The sequence below is a fragment of the Polistes canadensis genome, unplaced genomic scaffold (assembly GCF_001313835.1).
Source record: "Polistes canadensis isolate GaletaPanama2010 unplaced genomic scaffold, ASM131383v1 scaffold_293, whole genome shotgun sequence".
NCBI lineage: Eukaryota > Metazoa > Arthropoda > Insecta > Hymenoptera > Vespidae > Polistes > Polistes canadensis.
In genome coordinates, this window is record NW_014569840.1 from 140,175 (window position 1) to 159,192 (window position 19,018).

Here is a 19,018-nt window from a genome sequence, read left to right on the forward strand (position 1 = left end):
CTTCAATTTTTCTTTCTTGCTGTAAAAACGACTGTTTCTGAAATGACTAATAATAATAATAATTATTATTAGATTTATTTGAAATAGACATATATGTTAAACTCAATCGCAAGATCAAGCAATCTGTATAAGTTAAACGACGCCACATTTGTTTGCCGTACAACGCTGACTCTCGGAAGAAAATTTTCGTTAGAATACGGTTTGTTGTTTCAACAGCGTAAAAATCGTTTTACGCTTTCGAGGAAATCAAGCTATTTCGCAGAAGTCCAAATCTATCACCAGTGGCATGTGCCACGTGGCGTGCATTTCCCTACTTTATATCGGATCTCATCGAGAGCTTAAGGTAGTACGGTTTCGGTGATACAGTGAAACTATCGTAACCATTCGGATCCGGTATGCCATGGGCAGGTGAGATATCAAAGTCGAAATAATATATAAAGTAAACGAAATATAAGAAATATGTTGAACGAGCAAGTAATTCTCCAAGACAACGTCTCTTTCCTAAAAATGATGCAACAGAATATGATTAGATAACGAATGAAAATCATAAATATAGTTTTCAATGAGAAATCACCTAATCCGAAAGGTATGTTCCAATTGTTTTGACGAAATTGACCGTTCTCGTCGAGAAAACGCTGAGGTCGAAATTCTTCCGGATGATCCCAGTAAATTGGATCATTGTTAACGCTGAAAAAGTCGTAGAGTATCAACGTATTCTAAAAATAAAGAAACATCTTTTAAACGTCCTAGCTTATATGATGACATTTTTCAAATTAGCGAAATCTGACCTTAGGTATGCGATATCCATTAAATTCAACGTCAACAATGGTTCTGTGTGGTACCCCAAAAGGTGCCATGACCAAGTATCTTTGTGCCTGCGTTAATAATTACATAATATAAATACTTGACAACTTTCCTGATCTTATTAACAACGATAGGACGAAGTGTACCTCTGCTAAAAAGGCTTCTATCATTGGTAAAGCGGAAGAATCTTCGATTGTCGGTGCTCGTGTTCTACCGGTTTGCTTGTCCAATTCCTCTTTAAGCGGCTTTACCCATTGAGGATTCAACGATAAAAATAATATGGTAATAGCCAACATGTCGCTCGTTGTTTGGGTTCCGGCAAGCAAAAGATCCAGACAGAGGATCATTAAATTCTCCCCTAAGAATTATTTTTCTTTTCAAAAGAATCAAGAGAATAAAAGAAATATTTCGTAACGCGACGACTTACGGTCGAACACTTCATCGGAATTGTTTTCTTTTCGAGATGCTATTTCCATTAAAAAAGCTTCGATCAAATCTTGCGGCTCTTTTCTATCCGTCAAATCTAACTCGTGTTTGGTAATCTCGTCGTCGATGAACTTCCATTGCATTCTCAAAATTCTCATAGTTTCGTCGTAATTGCACCATTTCGGCGCGATGAAACGTAGAAACGGCATATGAGATAAGAGTCCACCCATAGTATCCGCTATCCTATATTTTACAAATCTTATAATTAGCATCTCATTTATATCTCGAATAATACTTGACAAAATATCTTAGCACCTGAAAGAAGCATGAACACTTTCTAATATTTCAGTGGACTTTTCATCGTCGTATTCGAATCTACATCCGGTCAACATCGTCCATAATGCATTAATTACAGCTACGTCAAAGGCGTTGTCCATCTGTACTGGCCCGTTTTTGCATTGCTTTCGTAAATTCTCTACGAGATATTGAACTTCTGTAGTCAATCTCGTGGCCATAATCGATTTACCGAAGCCAAATGATCGAAGATGACGCATCGTGAATCTTCGACATTGAGACCATGTTTGACCTTCGGTGAACAGCACTCCTTTCTTTTTACCAAAAGAACGGACTTTGAAGAAAAATGACTCTGGGCGACCATTAAATTCGTCTCGAAGCATAGCCTCTTTCACTAAATCATAAGTCGAGATAATAACAACTTTTTGCCATCCCAATTTCAATCCTAAAATCGGCCCGTACAATTTCTCCAATTGTTTAACCGCCAAATGCGTAAATCCGTGTTTGGATTGTAATCGTTTGAAAGTCACTAAACATCCTATTATCGGTAACCAAAAAGGACCTGCCAAAATGTATAAATTCTTCTTATTTTATTTCCATGTTGTATCACCGTACGACAGAGAGATACGGAAAAAAAAGACTTTTGCACGAGTATTATCGCTTTGAAATTTGTCTTTGATACACTTTTACTGTTAATGACACTTTTTTCTTATTCTTAAATTAGAACACGTTTAATTGATTCAACGTACCTGGTGGAAAATATTTTGGCTTAAGGCAATCGTAGATACAGTAGAGGCAAAAAATCGTGAAAATAAGAAAGACCGTCGTCAACAACATCTTTGTTCGCACTGATGCCGTCTTAATCCCTTGACGATCTATATATACACAAATGTCAAAAGACGTACTACATTATGCCTATCTATACAAAGTATAAAAACAAATTTATGGCTAAGATGTTATCAACGTAATCCTCGTGACCTAAGACGAATATAGTCTCTCTCTCTCTCTCGTAACGGAAAAATTGTAATAAAACAAATTTGATTTATTCATATTTGTTAAATTTTAACAGCAAATGAGAATGGATTTTTACTTTTTCTAAACGCTTAGCAAATTATAATCTGTTATATTTTAAATATAGATTTATCTCCATCGAGGTAAAAATAAATGGGCGTGTCGGTGAGCGTAGACACACGCATAGAATCAATAGAACGATAACTTTAATACATCTTTAATCATTATTCACTTTTTTTTAATCTTTCTGTCACATCGTTTTTTTTTTTCTTTTTTTTTAAATTACCAAACGAAACGTTTATATATGAAAGAAATATTTAACGTGTGTTGCATATATTTACAAATACTTTCTAATGATTTGAGTTTTCGATTAGAGTATAAGTGTATAGAGAGAAAAAAAAAAAGACAATTTTCTGAAGAGGACAGTCTAAACGCGCATAAAAAAAGTTTAACCCTTTGCTCTCAAAGCTTTTTTCGTTCGGGCGAATTAGCAACTCGAATAATAGGTCATTCTATTTCGTAGAATACCCGGCTTATGGTATTGTGTATGCTCAATACACATGCCTAAATAAACATCGTTATCCCTCGAATTATCGTGTTAAGTTGAACGATGATCGAGGATTACCTCTCCAATGCAAAGGGTTAATAATCTAATAATTCAGTAAAGTGTAGCACGACAAAAAACTGAATAAGTTCCATTTAAGTTGCGTGCACGAGTTCCATGTGTGTGTGTGTTTTTTTCTTATTATTTCTTTGTAATACAGAGTAGATCTTGTAACGGATCGATAAGGAAAGCCGACGAAAGTGAAAAGTAAACGTTTACAGTATTAGCTGTTTTCTCTTTTTGCTTTTCGATCGGTACATCGCGATCGACAGAACTCGGTCTTTTGTGTGTCTCTCTCTCTCTTTCTTTCTCTCTTTCTCTCTCGGTCATAGACTCGTCTACTTGACCAACGATTAAACTTTAGAAACGGATGGTTCTATGTCAGCATTTCATTTATACAATCGTCGGAGAGAAGAGGAGTGTGGGCGCCGAACACTTTCACCGAGAATACGGACATCGGTATAACGCTACTGCGATACTTTCACTCAAATGACAAAGGCACGAGTGCATATCCGTGGGGGCGTTGCATCATATAAACACACAGAGAGTGCATCGGTAAAAAGAATCAAAAAGATAGATAGAATCTTAACAAAATGTTTAATAAACTTTTTATTTGTAACATCATTAATTAACAAAAAGAAATAAAGAAAAACGAAAACTGGTAAAAAAGGAAAAAAAACGAACGATAAGAGCGATGAAATTCCCTGAAGCGTATAACAACAAGAGGAAGACTTGGTACCTCAACGGGATATCCTCAACTTAGGTTAAACTTACTAAGGTAATATATACAAGGACTTATGTTACAATACTATTACAGCAAAATGTTTGTACAGGTATCGAGTCGACGCTTTCGCATCAGTCCCTTCGACGCGAATTAACGAGTGCGAAAGGTAATGTTGGAAGACGCGCCGTTTTGATTGGACGTTGGAACCGGCGGAGGTAGCAAGCTTTCCGCCAATGAGGACGTTCTACCCCCTTGGATGGAGGGGCTCCATCTAACTTGGTTTGTTTCGACTAGCTGTTGCTGATTCCCTTTATTTTGATTTCCTGCAAACTGGGGATTTAGCGGGATCACTTGCGAGTTCTGTTCCCGATCGTCCTTTCGATCGGACCATCCCTGATGATGATGATGAGGATGGTGGTGATCCTCGCTGGGGAACCACTCCGATATCCATACCGGTTTCCAAATCTTCTTCCACGCGGGTACCCAAATCTCTTTCCAAGCCGGCACCCAAATCTGCTTCCACGCTTCCTTCCAAGCTAATTTTTTGTCTGGAATCCATTCGAGCTTTTTCTCCGTTTTCCAAATCTGTTTCCAAGCTTCCTTCCACTCCAACTTCTTGTCCGGCACCCAAATCAACTTTTTGTCTGGCTTCCATATCTGTTTCCATTCTTCTTTCCACGCCAACTTCTTGTCTTCAACCCAGATTTGTTTCTTAGCAGGTCGCCAGATCTGCTTCCACGCTTCCTTCCACTCGAGTTTCTTATCCGGTATCCATATTTGTTTCTTTGCCGGTTTCCAATATTTTTTCCATACCGGCTTCCAGATCAGTTTTTTCTTCCACAAATCGTGACTGGTATATTCCCAGCCGTGATGGTCCTTACCGTGATAATGTTCACCCGGTATACCAATTTTTACCCATTCCGGTATCCAAAGTTTCTTCCAAGCCGGCACTTGAATTTCTTTCCAACCTGGCACTTGTATTTCCTTCCACACGGGTTTCCAAATTTTCTTCCACTCGGGTACTTGAATTTCTTTCCAAGCTGGAACTTTGATAGGTACCCATATTGGTTTCCAGATTTTTTTCCACGCAGGTACCTGAATTTCTTTCCACACTGGCACCTGTATCTCTTTCCAGACAGGCTTCCAAATTTTTTTCCACGCCGGTACTTGAATTTCCTTCCAAACGGCCTTCTTAGTCGGCTCCCAAACAGGCTTCCAAATCTTTTTCCACGCAGGTTTCCAAATTTGTTTTTGAGCCGGTTTCCATATTTTCTTCCAGCCTACTTTCCAAGTCAATTTCTTTTTCCAATAACCATGATCATGATGATCATCGTGATGATCGTCGTGATGCTCTTGCGCGTGGTGCTCTTCTATGGCTCCACCAAGGTTATCGCCACCACCTCCGAAACCTCCACCGTAATCTCCAACACCTAAACTACTACCGTAGTCTCCTCCGGCATCTCCGTTCCAATCGGCCAATCGTTTTTCAGCCGCTGTACCGTACCTGCGCGTGTGTGTGCATGTATCAACATTTATCGATATTAATAATACTACCAATAATAATAATAACAATAATTGTGTGTTCATTTATTCGTTCTTGTTCTAGATACGCGAGAAAGTATAGAAATACACGTACGGAACTTGCTGCGGTTGCTGTTGCTGTTGCACTTGTAGTTGTATTTGCTGTATTTGCTCCAAAGCCTTGCCCGCCACAAGAAAGATTTGCAGTAGCACTACTAGTGCAGTCTGAAAACGTTGCAATTACAAGAAAATTATAGAATTTCACCGTGAGACATCGATCTATCCACTTCAATGGCATTCGTCATTCCATTATAATTTACAGGGAAACTTTCAGATTCGAGAATAAGTAAATACCTAATTTATATTGCTTTCAGTTTTGTCTGAATTAAAATCGTCGCAGAGATAACATAAATTCTTGTTGGTTCTATGTCACAGCTTTGGCTTCTTCAGCTGTAAAGGAGTATCGAACTCTAAAGAACGCTAAAGAACTTTCGAAATTCACTGGCGCACGATAATCAATGAGAACCGATCGATCGAGCATAATTCTTTGCGTAAAATCGGCTTTCGCTCTTTAGCACACTTGGGGAAAAATTGATTCCACTAAAATGACTTGAAGGAATTTCAATCATTCTTAACTGGGCTCGCCGAATTTCAGGTACAAACATAAACGTTTTATTATTTTGAATCTACTTGACAATATATTGAAACTAGACGGCTTCTGATTAGTCACTACTACTTACTCAGGTATCCCTTTTCAAGTCCATCGGACAGAGAAAGATAAAAATCACAGAAATATGAGGCAAAGGAAGAAGTTAGATAATATAAAATATATAATAAAGAAGAAAGAATGAATTCCAACTGACCGCGCATCCCGGGCGAATCCTCATATTTGTTGGAGTGCCGCCCGTTGGACTCGGGCTACACGTTCTCTTCTTCCCTAGGCGCTGGAAAACGTGGTTTACTTCGTTCAATCAGTGGAACGCCGTAGTTATATAGGCGCGTATCCTCCCTTGGGGACAGAAGGAAGGAGCCAAAGCGGAAAGTTGTGGCGATTGGAAACGCGGTGGGGCTGCTGGTTAAGTAAGCTGGAGGTAGAGGTGGACTTGACTGGGTGGAGAAAAAGATATTCACTGTGTCCTGGACACAGCGAATATACCTGATTCCGCAAGTGTACCTGACTCTGCCCATGTTTGTGTTGATCGTCGTCGCGGTAGTCGAACTCTCCCTCCTTTTGCTTTTTTCTTTTCTCTTCGTTCACCTGCTTTCAATTTTTTTTTAATCTATCCATTTGTTTTTTCTGTATTCCTTCTTTTTTCCTTCCTTCCTTCCTTTCTTCCTCTCCGCTCCGCTTGCCCTCATCAGGCAAGCAGGCCATCGGTCGGAGAAAGTGATCGAGCGTACGATCCAATCTTAACGGGCCATGTATATCAACTTCTTCGCTTCTTTGATCACGGACAAGTACCCATTGTACTTTCGACCATGACGAAGTTCACGGAGCAAGGTTATACGCCAAGGCTATACTACCTCTTGATCCAGATTCTTATCCGAGAATTACTGACTTCTAGGAGAACGTGCGATATTCGATAGTTATCTCGATTAATTTTCGAATTATAATTTTGTATTTATTCATAAGGTATTGTTTCAAAATGCTATTCCAAAAACGGTCACTGTCCTTTTCACTTTCCTTTTCCTATAGGTCAAGTTTATTGCTTACTGAGAAAACATAAATGACTTCGGATGCGCATGCGTGCGTGCGTGCGTGCGTAGTCGCGAAGCAATCATTGTTAGAAAAATGGAAAGTAAGGAAGAAACAAAAATGCAATTGTCTCGTCCAAAAACGGAACAACGTATCAATAGATGGCTATACCGGTTTCATCAATTGCCACGATTACGTGGTCGCTCCAGATTTCCAAAGGTAGATACGCGAGAGCAATCGGCATACCGAGAAACGTTTCACCATGACCCATATCGAAACTTCCGGAAACTTTAAAATAAGAATTATTCAAATAGATTTGCGTTTACAATCTACCACGACTTTTTTACTAGAAGAAATATGTACGTCAGCCCATCCAGGTAATGCGTAGGCGAACGGATTTCGCTTTCCATTATTTCATTGCGCAAAAATACGATTATTGATTTTCTATTTTATTTTATTTTTAGAACACCAGCGATTTATCTAATATTTGAAAAATGTCGAAGGTGCGACAACAGTAAATAGAGATAGATATATGTATATGTATTTTAGAAATTTCAAATTGAGGGGTCTGTTTGACGTAGGATTCAGCCTAGGACCTACGATTAACTTTCGAAATCTCTCTTTTTCGGTCCCTTTTGAAATATCCGTAATATAATACACGCTCTCGAAACTTGTCTTCTTTGATATTTGGGTCGTGTCGAAGGGAAAAGGGAAATACTCGTAATTCATTTCTTACGAAAGTAAAGCGAGTTCGTAACACAGTCGAAAGACTACTATAATCTGGTTCACTACCATAAACACGAAGAATAACGTGTTGGCTAATCGATGGGATAGCTTGTATTCGTTGTTAAATATCCATTCGAGACACGTCCCGATCGAGAATCCTTCCCGTGGTGCAAACGATTAGGTGCAAACGATTAGGCGCGAACGGTAACATCGCGTTACGTTATCGATTACAATTTCTACATACCGAACTAGATTTTATCTTAGTAATACTTCATAATTATTTATCTAGATGTGTAATTTGAAGGATCGTTAGTGCACCGTTATATCATTTCTCGTGTGGAGTTAGGCCGATTCCGTTCTGGCATTTGGCCTCGGCAAAATGCTCGAACGCGACGGTAAATAGAGATTATGGCTACGCGTGTATTCGGGCCCGTGTAAAGTCGAACATCCGGTCGTTTCGGCGTAGAAAGAAGAAGAGTTGTTCAGTGAAAGTAACAAGAGCAAGTGGCCAATTGATGTAAGAGTCCGCTGCTGCTATTGAACCATGGGTGTTTTATTGTTGCGTACCAACACCGTTCGTGGCTCTATATTCGCATTACGTACATTCTAATTATTTACGTAGCAGAAAAAAACTATTCTGCATCGAAATTTTGTCCGAAATGGAAAGAGTTAAAACGTACAAACGTTTTCCTATTTTCTCTGATTCATTCGAAATTAGCATTGAACGTGCTAATATTTAAATTATCTGTCATTAACTTTCCTCATTATAACAACTTTATGAAGCCGAACGCATTCTCAAGAATAGTAGTGGAAGTTATTAACGTAGAATGTACTATTTACGAAAAGAATTGTTACCAAGTATAAGCATTGCCATAACTTAAAAGATATGGTATGCAACTAGTAGCATATACTACAATATATATGTGTGTAGAGGTTGGAAAAATAGTACATTTTTCCGTGTCATTCTTTTTATTTACGTTTTCTCGTTTTTGTTTCATACATATAAATAAAGAAATTTCCCACGTAGAAGACGGTTCGTTGCTCTTCTACTTCAACCTTCGCTCCTTTGCTCCTGTCCACGGGAAAGTCGCAAATGGGAAAGGTATATAAATACATATACACGTATAATTCTGATTGAATCGCAAAGCCGTATTCCAAAAGGAGTACGCAGAGACACGACATGGCAATCTGAAAAAAAAAACAAACGTGACGAGCAGGTTTTCGACCTTTTTAAGATACCAATGGTACACACGCGCTTCCGCTATATGTAACGAGCGAGAGTCGCTTACATATACTATACATACTGGTATTTATTGTAAGTAGAAACCGGTATAAAGATGCACCGATACGTTCTTTCCTAGTATCACATCTCGAAAGTGAAATTTATTAAGATCTACGATCGTTGAGATGCGACCTATCAAGTGAAATCTTCGCATAGATATGTCTAATAAATGTTGACGATTAATGCACATATAACTTTTTACATGATCCTACTTCGTTCCCCCCAAAAATTGATACATCAATTTTTCTAATTATTAATCATGTGAATTTTGATATTTTTCGCCAAGTTAAAAATTGAGAACCGCTGTAGGGAAAAAAAAAAAGAAAAACCGGATGGAAGAGATCAGAGGGACAAAGAACCGAGGAAAGGAAAGAAACGTGCGCACATGCTCGTCGTCGTCTCTTTGGCCTGTATATATTTACGTGAAAGTGGCCTTGCCAGTCTCGACTTACTTTATGAGGACAATACTTGACTATTCGCGTACTGCATAACCTACGACAATTGGCCAACATCGAAAATGGCGCTCTTCAAATGTATTTAATATTGATACTTGTTACTTCAGAGACCGATTTCCAAAAGCTTAGCAATAGATCACCGTGACAAACGGTGGTAGCATCAAAGTTCTGCCCATAAATTCATGCACGTTTCACTTTCTATTGAGTAATACGGGCATTCGTATAAGTATTCGTGGTCTATGGCATATCGCACATAAACTATTAACGACTTTCGATAACAGAAAACAAAAGTTTTCGTAAACAATTGCGTTTTTTAAGAATCAACTACGTAATTTGTTAGACTAATCGACTAAAAATACGTTAAAGTGTTAATTACCGAATAATTATTCACTTATTTCAAATTCTATAGAGATAGCATAATTGGATTTGATAAGAAGAGTAGAAAAACTTTGACAAATGTACGACCACACTATTCTTAACTATAGAAAGTCATATAAAGAAAGATCTTGAGAAAGTATATGTAGTGGTGGTAAGAGTTGGAGCAATAATAGTAAACGCAGTGGGGGAAACAGCTTTTAAATTTGCTCTACGAGCGATCCCAAGTGTCATACTTTTGCGATATTCGAAGGAACGCCGTTACTCGATACCGAAATACGATCTTGGAAATATTCGTTAAATATTTATAGATATTTTGACGGTAGATCGTTCACGCTATGCTTATTTTTCTCTATTTATTATCCACACCACAGGTACACGCGCAATCCCTCGAAACGTCGATTCACTTTGCATGCAGATATAAGACGTGTCGTTATTTTCGGCATCGCAAATTGATTTAAATCATATTCTCGCTAGTAAATCATATTGAAATACATCCAAGTAGTAAGTAATATAGACATTCATAAATCAACTTGTATTTTCTATTGTATGATTTATGTATCTTCAAGTTACTTTCTACCAGATAGATAAAATCTCATCATCGTCCACTGTAAAGACGAATACAATAAAATCAAGTAGATAAACTTTTAACAAAGTTGATAATTAACTACACACAATTTGTAAATAAAAAAAGGGAGAGGGAAGAAGAATAAGTTTGAATAAAACAGAAAGTTGTAAAAGAATTCATAGCGGATTGATGGTCTTTCTCGTTTTTTCCGTAATTAATAACAATTAGGAAAAGATAAGAGAAACGTTGTCGTACATCTAGTTATATTAGGTATTATATTTGCTTATCTACCGTACATTTAATTCATTCATTAGGAATGATGACAACACGATCAATCACATTTTTAGTCGAATCGAAAGCGCCGTTCACTTTCTTCGGTGCGTTTACGCAAACGTATTCGTTTGCGTTCGTTGGTTTTTATCGCAACACGAAAGAAGATTAAGAAGATGAACCGGTCGTGCTACTTCCGTTCTCACAACGACTTCCCCATTCTCTCCTGGTAGATATTTTCTTTCTTAATCATCCCACACTCGTTCAAACACGATCATGGAGAAAGTAAAGGTCGTGAGTTCGTCTCGCGACCCTGGTAGCCTTCTCAACATCTACATGTATGCTTCTTTTCCCCATCCCACGATATCCTTAGAAAGCATCTTCCTCATGGTAATCCTTCTCCGTCATCTAAAAAACTGTACTTTCATCGACTAAACGCACAAAAGCGACTACCGATTAGGTTACAAACTTCAATCGATTTATTTGATTTCTCTTTCTTCATCGTCTATAGATCGAATAATTAAAATCTTGACATTCAATTAATTGTCGATTTGAAATCTATCGATTGGGGATATCAATCAATTGAACACGTGTTAGAAAAGAATATTTATTATAATAAAGTAGATGCAAAAAAAACGTACAAAAAGTATCGATGCGCGTGCAATAATCTAATCTTCTTATTTACAAGGGACAGGGACTTGTGATTTCTTCGGCACCTACAAAATAATGAAATCGCAATAATACGAGCCAAAAATATTCTTTGTCCTCCTTATTTCGATGCGATGGCTGAAACACAATACTTTATATTCAACTCGATAGGACAATCCCAAAGGATTATCGTCGAGCTTAAAGTTATCGATTTATACTTCAAACACGTTCTACGAATTTGAAGACAACTCTCTACCAAGTAGTTTACTTAGATCTTCAAGCGACTATGTTAAAGTTATACATTATTTATAGCCATGGTGGCCTTCGTCGTGATGGGATTCTATTTGTACCCAAACTTTCTCCCAAACGGGCTTCCAAACCTTTTTCCAGGCTGGTACCTGTACGTCCTTCCAAACCGGTACCCATTTGCTTTTCCATTCGTCCTTCCATACCTGTTTCTTTTGCGTGACCCAAATCTGTTGTTTTTTAGGTATCCAAACTTGTACGGACTCTTCCTTCCATACAAGTTTCTTATCCGTTATCCAAACTTGTTTCTTTTCGGTCTTCCAAATTTGCTTCCATTCGGCTTTCCATTCAAGCTTCTTGTCCGTAACCCAAACTTGTTTCTTCTCCGTCCTCCAAATTTTCTTCCAGACCGGCTTCCAAATGAGCTTCTTTTTCCAGAGATCGTGACTGGTATACTGCCAACCGTGTTGATCCTTACCAACGTATTGTTCACCAGGAATACCAATCTTTACCCATTCTGGTACCCAAATTTTCTTCCAGTCTGGCACTTGAACCTCCTTCCAAATTGGTACTTGAATCTCTTTCCAAATAGGCTTCCAAACCTTTTTCCAAGCCGGTACCTGGATCTCCTTCCAAATAGGCACTTGGATTTCCTTCCAAACGGGCTTTTGTACCTTTTTCCAAGCTGGTACTTGAATTTCCTTCCATTCTGGTACTTGCACTTCTTTCCAAATTGGTACCTGAACCTTTTTCCATTCTTGTTTCCACGTCAGTTTAGATTCCGTTTTCCAAATCTGCTTCCACTCGGCCTTCCAAGTGAGCTTTTTTTTCCAAACACCTTTTGGCTGATCATGAGCAGGTGGACCATAAGACGGTGGCGGGGGGCCGTAGGAAGGTGCCGGAGGACCGTAAACAGGACCAAGCGCGGATCCTCCGCCTCCTCCTCCGTGATGTCCTCCCCCAAACGAATCAAAACCTCCATTTCCACCGCCTCCGTGATAAGAATCGCCACCCCCATAGCCGCCGCCGCCACCGCCACCACCACCACCGCCGTGGTGAAAATCGCCACCCCCGAAGCCTCCGCCGCCGCCACCATGATGAGAATCGCCACCCCCATAGCCGCTATCGCCACCCCCGAAGTCTCCACCGCCGCCACCATGGTGGGAATCGCCACCCCCATAGCCGCTGTCGCCACCACCGCCGCCGCCGTGATGAAAATCGCCACCCCCGAAGCCTCCGCCGCCGCCACCGTGGTGAGAATCGCCACCTCCATAGCCACCGCCACCGCCACCGCCGCCGCCATGGTGAAAATCGCCACCCCCAAAGCCTCCGCCGCCGCCACCATGGTGGGAATCGCCACCCCCATAGCCCCCGCCGCCACCACCGCCGCCGCCGTGATGAAAATCGCCACCCCCGAAGCCTCCGTCGCCGCCGCCACCACCATGGTGAGCATCGCCACCCCCATAGCCGCCGTTGCCACCATCGCCACCCCCGTTGTATGACGATCCGTGATCGTCACCTAACGAACCATGATCTCCTCCGTAACCGCTATCGGAAGATCCTCCCCCAAAGGATCCATGGCTCGATCCATGACCGCCTCCCCCATTGTAAGAATCTCCACCGAAGGATCCGTGACCACCACCATTTCCAGAAGGCGCCCCATAGGACGACGAAGGAGCACCGTAAGAAGACGATGGAGCGCCGTAAGAAGACGATGGAGCGCCGTAAGACGACGAGGGTGGTGGTGGTGGTGCCCCGTACGAATCGGAAGGACCTCCGTTCGGTACTCCATAAGAAGTGGCAGGTGGGCCATACTGTGGACTAGGCGGTGCCCTAAAAATATTTACAATTAAACAATACGCGATTGATTTGTCATCGTTCAATTATATATTTTTTATTAGGAAATTTACTCTTTTTTCGTTCTGATCGGATCTCCAATGATAGAGACGACGAAAAGGGATCCCAGCAATACCTGAAAATTACGCAGAATTAAAATACACATATAGATATTGACTCGTCAAGGATAAAAAGCCTTTGTTTTACGCCCAATTAACCTGCAGTTCGACAGAAGTTACGCGCATGAACATATAATCGACGTGTAGCCGTAGAATAATTATACGCTTTTCGCACGATAATAGTTAGCGGTGCTGATATTAGGAGAATAGAAAAACAACGGTAAACGCTGATCGTTCAATTAAAAATGCTAATTGGAAGAAGAAACGATAATTGTTCGGCTGATTACACTGCGTCTCTTTTAATTAACGTTATACGACTTTTCACCGAGAGAATCCGATGATGTTAAGCATCTCGTGCGATTTTATGTGCGGCGCGTCATTCAAAAATGAAAGTCTCTGGAAATTGGGTCGAGAGAACCCTCGATACTCTCATCTTTTATTTCTTTTTTTTTGTTTTTTTTTTTCTTTTTTTTTCACAGCTGAAAGATCGTGAAACTTTGTCCATCCATTAAGTTGGACCAAGCGAAAGTACAGGTATGCCATCATTCCGTTTTTCTTTCTCATTTGATTTTTACCCTCGAGCAATTTCATCTTACATCCGGTTCTTTATTGCTCTTCTTCGGAAGATACTTTTATTACAAGATATTCGTTACGAAGCAAACAAGTATCGCCTATCAATATTAAGATGGAAGACCGAGCTTTTTGATTAAATGTAAATATTCTTCTGAATTTGTCCCTCATTGTTTTTTTTTCTCTTATACAACTTTCCATTTCATCTAGTGGAAAGTGATGAGAGGACTCAACATATTTGCCAGCTAGTAGAATACCAACAATACTCGTAAAAATGTATGTAATAAACCAATCATCAAATAAATGTTATTCATGAGATCCTAAAATACAAAACATACGTTTATTATGCTAGACGCTAGACTTTAGACGCTATAGGATAATAACGATACCATTCAACTGAAATAATTAGAGAAACGCGTTATGCGTTTTATTTGACGTGTATACGACGACAGTACCATTTCTATCTTGACCTTTTTCTCGTATCTCTTTACTGTAGATCGTAAAAAGAAGAAGAAGTTTTTAATATTAGTTAATATATTATATTTTTGACACACTCGACAAGTAATTACGTGGAATAATTCAATGTCCTATTCAATCCTTCCGATCCTATCGTGACAAGTTGATACACTTTCTCGCACGCAAAGGATTATGCGAAAGCATCAAGCTAGCAGAACGATACAATTTTCCCTTATAACGTTCGAATCTTTATAAAATGAATAATAATATTTCTATCGATGGAGACTTTACTATCAGAAGACTATAAAAATGTACTACGAGCATAGCCGATAACGTCAAATAGATCGAGACAAGGACGTTGTTGAAATTGAAAGAAGAGAATCACTTAATCGTTGGACAGAATAAACACCAACAATCACACTTTCCTCGAGGATTGCACTGTCCTCGCGCACTTGTTAATCACACCTAACGTAAGATCGTTAAAATTGGAGATAGAAGAAGACTGACCAGTGCGTGCAGCCGCATCCTCGATTTCCTGGAGTCCTCTCGTTCCCGACGATCAAACAAAAAGGAGCACCGAGTATTGGGTGCTGCTTTGTTTTTGTTACGGTTCGTCACTCTTCTGACGAATTACTCCTAACATGCGAAGCTTTTATAGTAAATGCGTTTCTCCGGTTAGACTCCTCTAGATGCCCTAGGCATAGAGACATACATAGAGAAGTGGACGAATAGGTGGAGGAGGGGCATCAAATAGAGGAAGAGTGTTCAGTTATACGGGACTCCCAAGCTACAACATCCTGAGTTCTCTTTTGGAGGGGATCCAACGAGGAGACGTCCTCGTTGCCCACCTCCTAGACGAGAAAAAAGACAAGGCGAAGGAGACGACCTCTCCTACTTTAGTATTCTTGTCTCCAAATCTATTTTATATCTGAATGCAACGAGATAGAAAATTGTATCTCTATCCTTCCGTAGAAAGGGAAATACCAATAAGATACGATCAAATAGTTAGGTATGTAAAAAAGGAAGAAGTAACAACAAGACAGGAAGTTAACGTGTACGTCTATCGACAAAAATTCTATCCCATCCCATAAGAAAAACAACTATTTGAAAGATCGCGCTTTCACTATCGCGAGAATACATAGGCGCTTATGCTCGAATAGGCTACGGTTAAGTTCAAGATCTTTTATAAAAAAAACGTTGCTCCGAAGCAGGAAGATTTGAAACGGGTTCCTTGCACAACGATCGAATTGCCTTCAACTTGCGCAATTAACTACGAAGATTAGATTAGACCACGTACGAGTTGCCTACAGATTACCGTTAGTCTATACAAAATATTCATGAAACAAGGCGTGAAAACTAATTTCCTTTTTCTTTTTTATCTAAAGTAAAATTCCAAAATAGTTTGGTGCTTTGACCTTTAACGGAATGATGGAAGATATTCTTCCTAGTTGTAAGAGAAGTAAACTTCCTGTAGGAAAACGTTTAACATCCATTAATACGCTTAAACGTGATTTAGCCAGTTGCATCTTTGACTTTCTTTCGATCCGAGGTTATGGGAAGATCATGCTCTTCCTTTCACTGGTTTCCTTTTCTATAATATATGAGAGAAAGAGAGAGAAATTACATTTTCATCGAACATCTTCTTTTCTGTGCATCAATGTTTTCGATGCTAATCTCTTTTCTTTTATTCTATATATTTTATTCTTGATTTTCTACAAATTCGTCCTCTTTTGACGTTTCTATGGAAGATTTATAGACTCGTTTTTGTCTGGTTTAGTGCGATTAACTTTCCACTTACGAAGAGAATCCTACCGGTTTTCTCGAAAGCACTTGGTCACTTCGAATTGTCCAACATAATCCTCGTTTGGTAATTCTCTTTTTTTCGAATGACGATACTTCAACTTTGAAATCTTCAAGTTTTATTGCCAGGAAATACAATACTCTGGCCCGATGTTCCTACGAATTAGACGCAAAACCGACAGGCCGCAATAGAACATTGTGGATTTCACTTTTTTTATAGGTTGCTTTCAAAAATGTACACATCGTAATATTCCCGATAGAACAATTTCCTTAAGGGAAGTTCTTTTTAATATTTCCAATTTTCGTAAATCCTTCTACCAACTAAGATAATATCGAATTTTCATCTATATATATTTTGTGAACAAATAATTATTTCTTATAGTTGTAACACTTAATCAACTTAGAACTTTGATGAAAGTACAAGGATTGAATTAAACCACCCGGCCACGCGTCCTAACTTTGATTAATAATCTATATTTAATGACGGACACTCAAGCAACGAAGATCTCTAGAACGGTCATCGTCACGAAACGTTCACTTTCTTTCCGTGTTTACATAGCAATAATCAGCTGGTCATTTGCAACAGCGAATAACTCTCCACGTATCTATTATATACGTAGATCTTCCTGTCAATGAACTCTCCGAATAAACAACAAATTACCAAAAATATTATAATTATTGGTTCAATAAAAAAGCTGTTTGAGTTTCAGCTTGTCTAAAACTAGGAAACAGGAAGGTATTTTTTTGTTACTTATTTTTTTTTAATTCCTCTGTCATTCCTAACTTATGCGGGTTGCTCGAACTGCTGGTGGAAAATTGTGCAATCGATTGATTATTTCGTAGCGTTACACAAACGCAAACTCGTCAATTTGCAATAACGATCGAAAGGTATGTAGGTACGAGCATTTATTATCTAGGAGATCCACTCTCGGCTTATTTTAAATATGAACATTAGAAATTATATTTGATGATGATGATAATAATTAGTCGTTTTGTTTTTGGCCGCACCGCCATGCATGCCATGAATATCATGTTTTTATTTCCTAACATAAGGCGTATTTGCGGTACGACGCTAAAGCGATCTGTTTCAAGCCATTCGTCTGTTACTACAAACTGACAGACTATTAAAATTCGCCAAAAATACCTTGTATAAACTACATGCCACGTATACCACAGTCGTTTCAACATCGAGTTAGCATTTATTTTGTATTTTCGTCCTAATTACCAAATTTTTTCTCTACGACAAGTTTCGTAGAATGATTAAAAATATCTGCTCGCGAAGGAATATCTCATTTGGCTATGGCTATGGTTATGGTTATATGGCCTTTGAGCGACAACGAGATCTATTTTCAAAAAATACATTCCTTTTTTAGAGAGCACACATATACAAGTAAGTTATGAGAATTTCACAAATTCAACATTCCGTTCACGCGAGGAGAAATACTTTCTTGTACGAATACGTACGTACGTGTAAAAGAAGAAAAAAAAAACTTATTTTGTAAGTATTAGCGTGTGAACTCGCGCGAAAGTTACCACCGTAGCAAGTAATGCAGGAAAAATTTTATCGATCGTATAACCAATAGAGTCGTTAGAAAAAGTATTGTGTAAGAAATAAGTGGATCTCTGTTTGATTTGTTCAAACTCCTATTGAGATTTCTTCATTTTTTTTTTTTCAAGGATTACAACGATCGAAGAAGAAAAAAGGTCGTACTCATTTTCTTAGCGATTCGTTATCGGCCAACCTCGATCGTTGCATCCTGTCCATACCTAGGATCGATCTTCCTAATTGCATCTACTCGTGTCAGCGCGTCGTCGATATCTAATTGATCTCGCTAATGACGATGCATCGTACATCATTTAGAATTTCGCAAGCTCCGCCGACGACTCACTCATCCCAGCTGTAAAAAATGTGCGTCATCGAGTTCATTATCAGGCAATAATCATTTCCTAACATGACAAGCAAATTCTTTTGAATTCTTCGATAGCTCTGATTTCAATCAAAATTATGATAAATCTTCGAGAAAATGCCATTAATAGAAAGAGAGAAAGGCTGATTTGCCACATGAAAATCCATGGGGGTCAATAATTGATAAGGTCCACGTTTAAAAGCCTTTCTTGTATGTATTTAAGGAAATATTTCTATATACATTTATACGTACCATAGTGAGATACATAGCTAGGCTTCTAGAAAATAGTGAATAACGTTGTATCTCAGCGAGAGTTTCTCGTATCGTCTTGTCGACACTTTTTTCTCTTTTCTTTTTTTTTTATCGTCCATACAACAGCCAAATACTCAAACGATGACGCCTATACCTTCCACTTTCTCCCAAGTGTCTATGTATTCCTTGCGACGTGCCGATGTGCCAACGATAATCGTCTTGCCATTTAGAATCTCTCCACGATTCATAATAGGAGATGGATACGTGTTCGCGAAAGAGGCAGGACACAAATGTTTTTATTTAATTATTATCCTTAAAATAAATGGTATTCATTTTTTTCTGTTATAATTTTTTCGTTTCATATTATATTAAAAAATGGTAGCCCCCTTTTTCTAAGTGGTATCTAAATTGTGCAAGAACTGTTAGAA

General features: G+C 38.9%; 2 protein-coding genes and 1 long non-coding RNA gene across 3 annotated transcripts; 1 reads left to right on the forward strand and 2 right to left on the reverse strand.

The window, feature by feature from the left end:
• Window positions 1–38: 38 nt before the first annotated feature.
• On the reverse strand, window positions 39–2,388 carry LOC106791257 (methyl farnesoate epoxidase-like). The gene is made up of 7 exons (XM_014756772.1): window positions 2,274–2,388; window positions 1,546–2,086; window positions 1,232–1,473; window positions 951–1,162; window positions 789–875; window positions 575–716; window positions 39–501 (listed from the first exon to the last, which is right to left on the reverse strand). Exons 1-7 carry the CDS (start codon window positions 2,359–2,361, stop codon window positions 311–313), a joined length of 1,503 nt encoding a protein of 500 aa, XP_014612258.1. The 5' UTR covers window positions 2,362–2,388; the 3' UTR covers window positions 39–310.
• A 1,608-nt stretch (window positions 2,389–3,996) lies between these two features.
• On the reverse strand, window positions 3,997–7,361 carry LOC106791264. The gene is made up of 4 exons (XM_014756783.1): window positions 6,559–7,361; window positions 6,248–6,453; window positions 5,500–5,609; window positions 3,997–5,367 (listed from the first exon to the last, which is right to left on the reverse strand). The coding sequence occupies exons 2-4, from the start codon at window positions 6,269–6,271 to the stop codon at window positions 4,014–4,016; spliced, it is 1,488 nt and encodes a 495-aa protein (XP_014612269.1). The 5' UTR covers window positions 6,272–6,453; window positions 6,559–7,361; the 3' UTR covers window positions 3,997–4,013.
• LOC106791265 lies at window positions 5,548–6,254 on the forward strand. The gene is made up of 3 exons (XR_001382160.1): window positions 5,548–5,730; window positions 5,820–6,039; window positions 6,129–6,254. It is a non-coding gene; the product is annotated as an uncharacterized LOC106791265 (long non-coding RNA).
• Window positions 7,362–19,018: the final 11,657 nt, after the last annotated feature.

What these genes read in the sequence shown, in the direction of transcription:
- LOC106791257 (XM_014756772.1), bottom strand. Translation starts at nt 2,361, where the DNA reads ATGTTGTTGACGACGGTCTTTCTTATTTTCACGATTTTTTGCCTCTAC. An exon ending in AGTGTTCATGCTTCTTTCAG is followed by an intron (nt 1,474 to 1,545) that starts GTGCTAAGATAT and finishes TGTAAAATATAG; the next exon opens with GATAGCGGATACTATGGGTG. An exon ending in GAACATACCTTTCGGATTAG is followed by an intron (nt 502 to 574) that starts GTGATTTCTCAT and finishes CATCATTTTTAG; the next exon opens with GAAAGAGACGTTGTCTTGGA.
- LOC106791264 (XM_014756783.1), bottom strand. Translation starts at nt 6,271, where the DNA reads ATGAGGATTCGCCCGGGATGCGCG. An exon ending in GGATTCGCCCGGGATGCGCG is followed by an intron (nt 5,610 to 6,247) that starts GTCAGTTGGAAT and finishes CAACGTTTTCAG; the next exon opens with ACTGCACTAGTAGTGCTACT. An exon ending in CAGCAACCGCAGCAAGTTCC is followed by an intron (nt 5,368 to 5,499) that starts GTACGTGTATTT and finishes ACACACGCGCAG; the next exon opens with GTACGGTACAGCGGCTGAAA.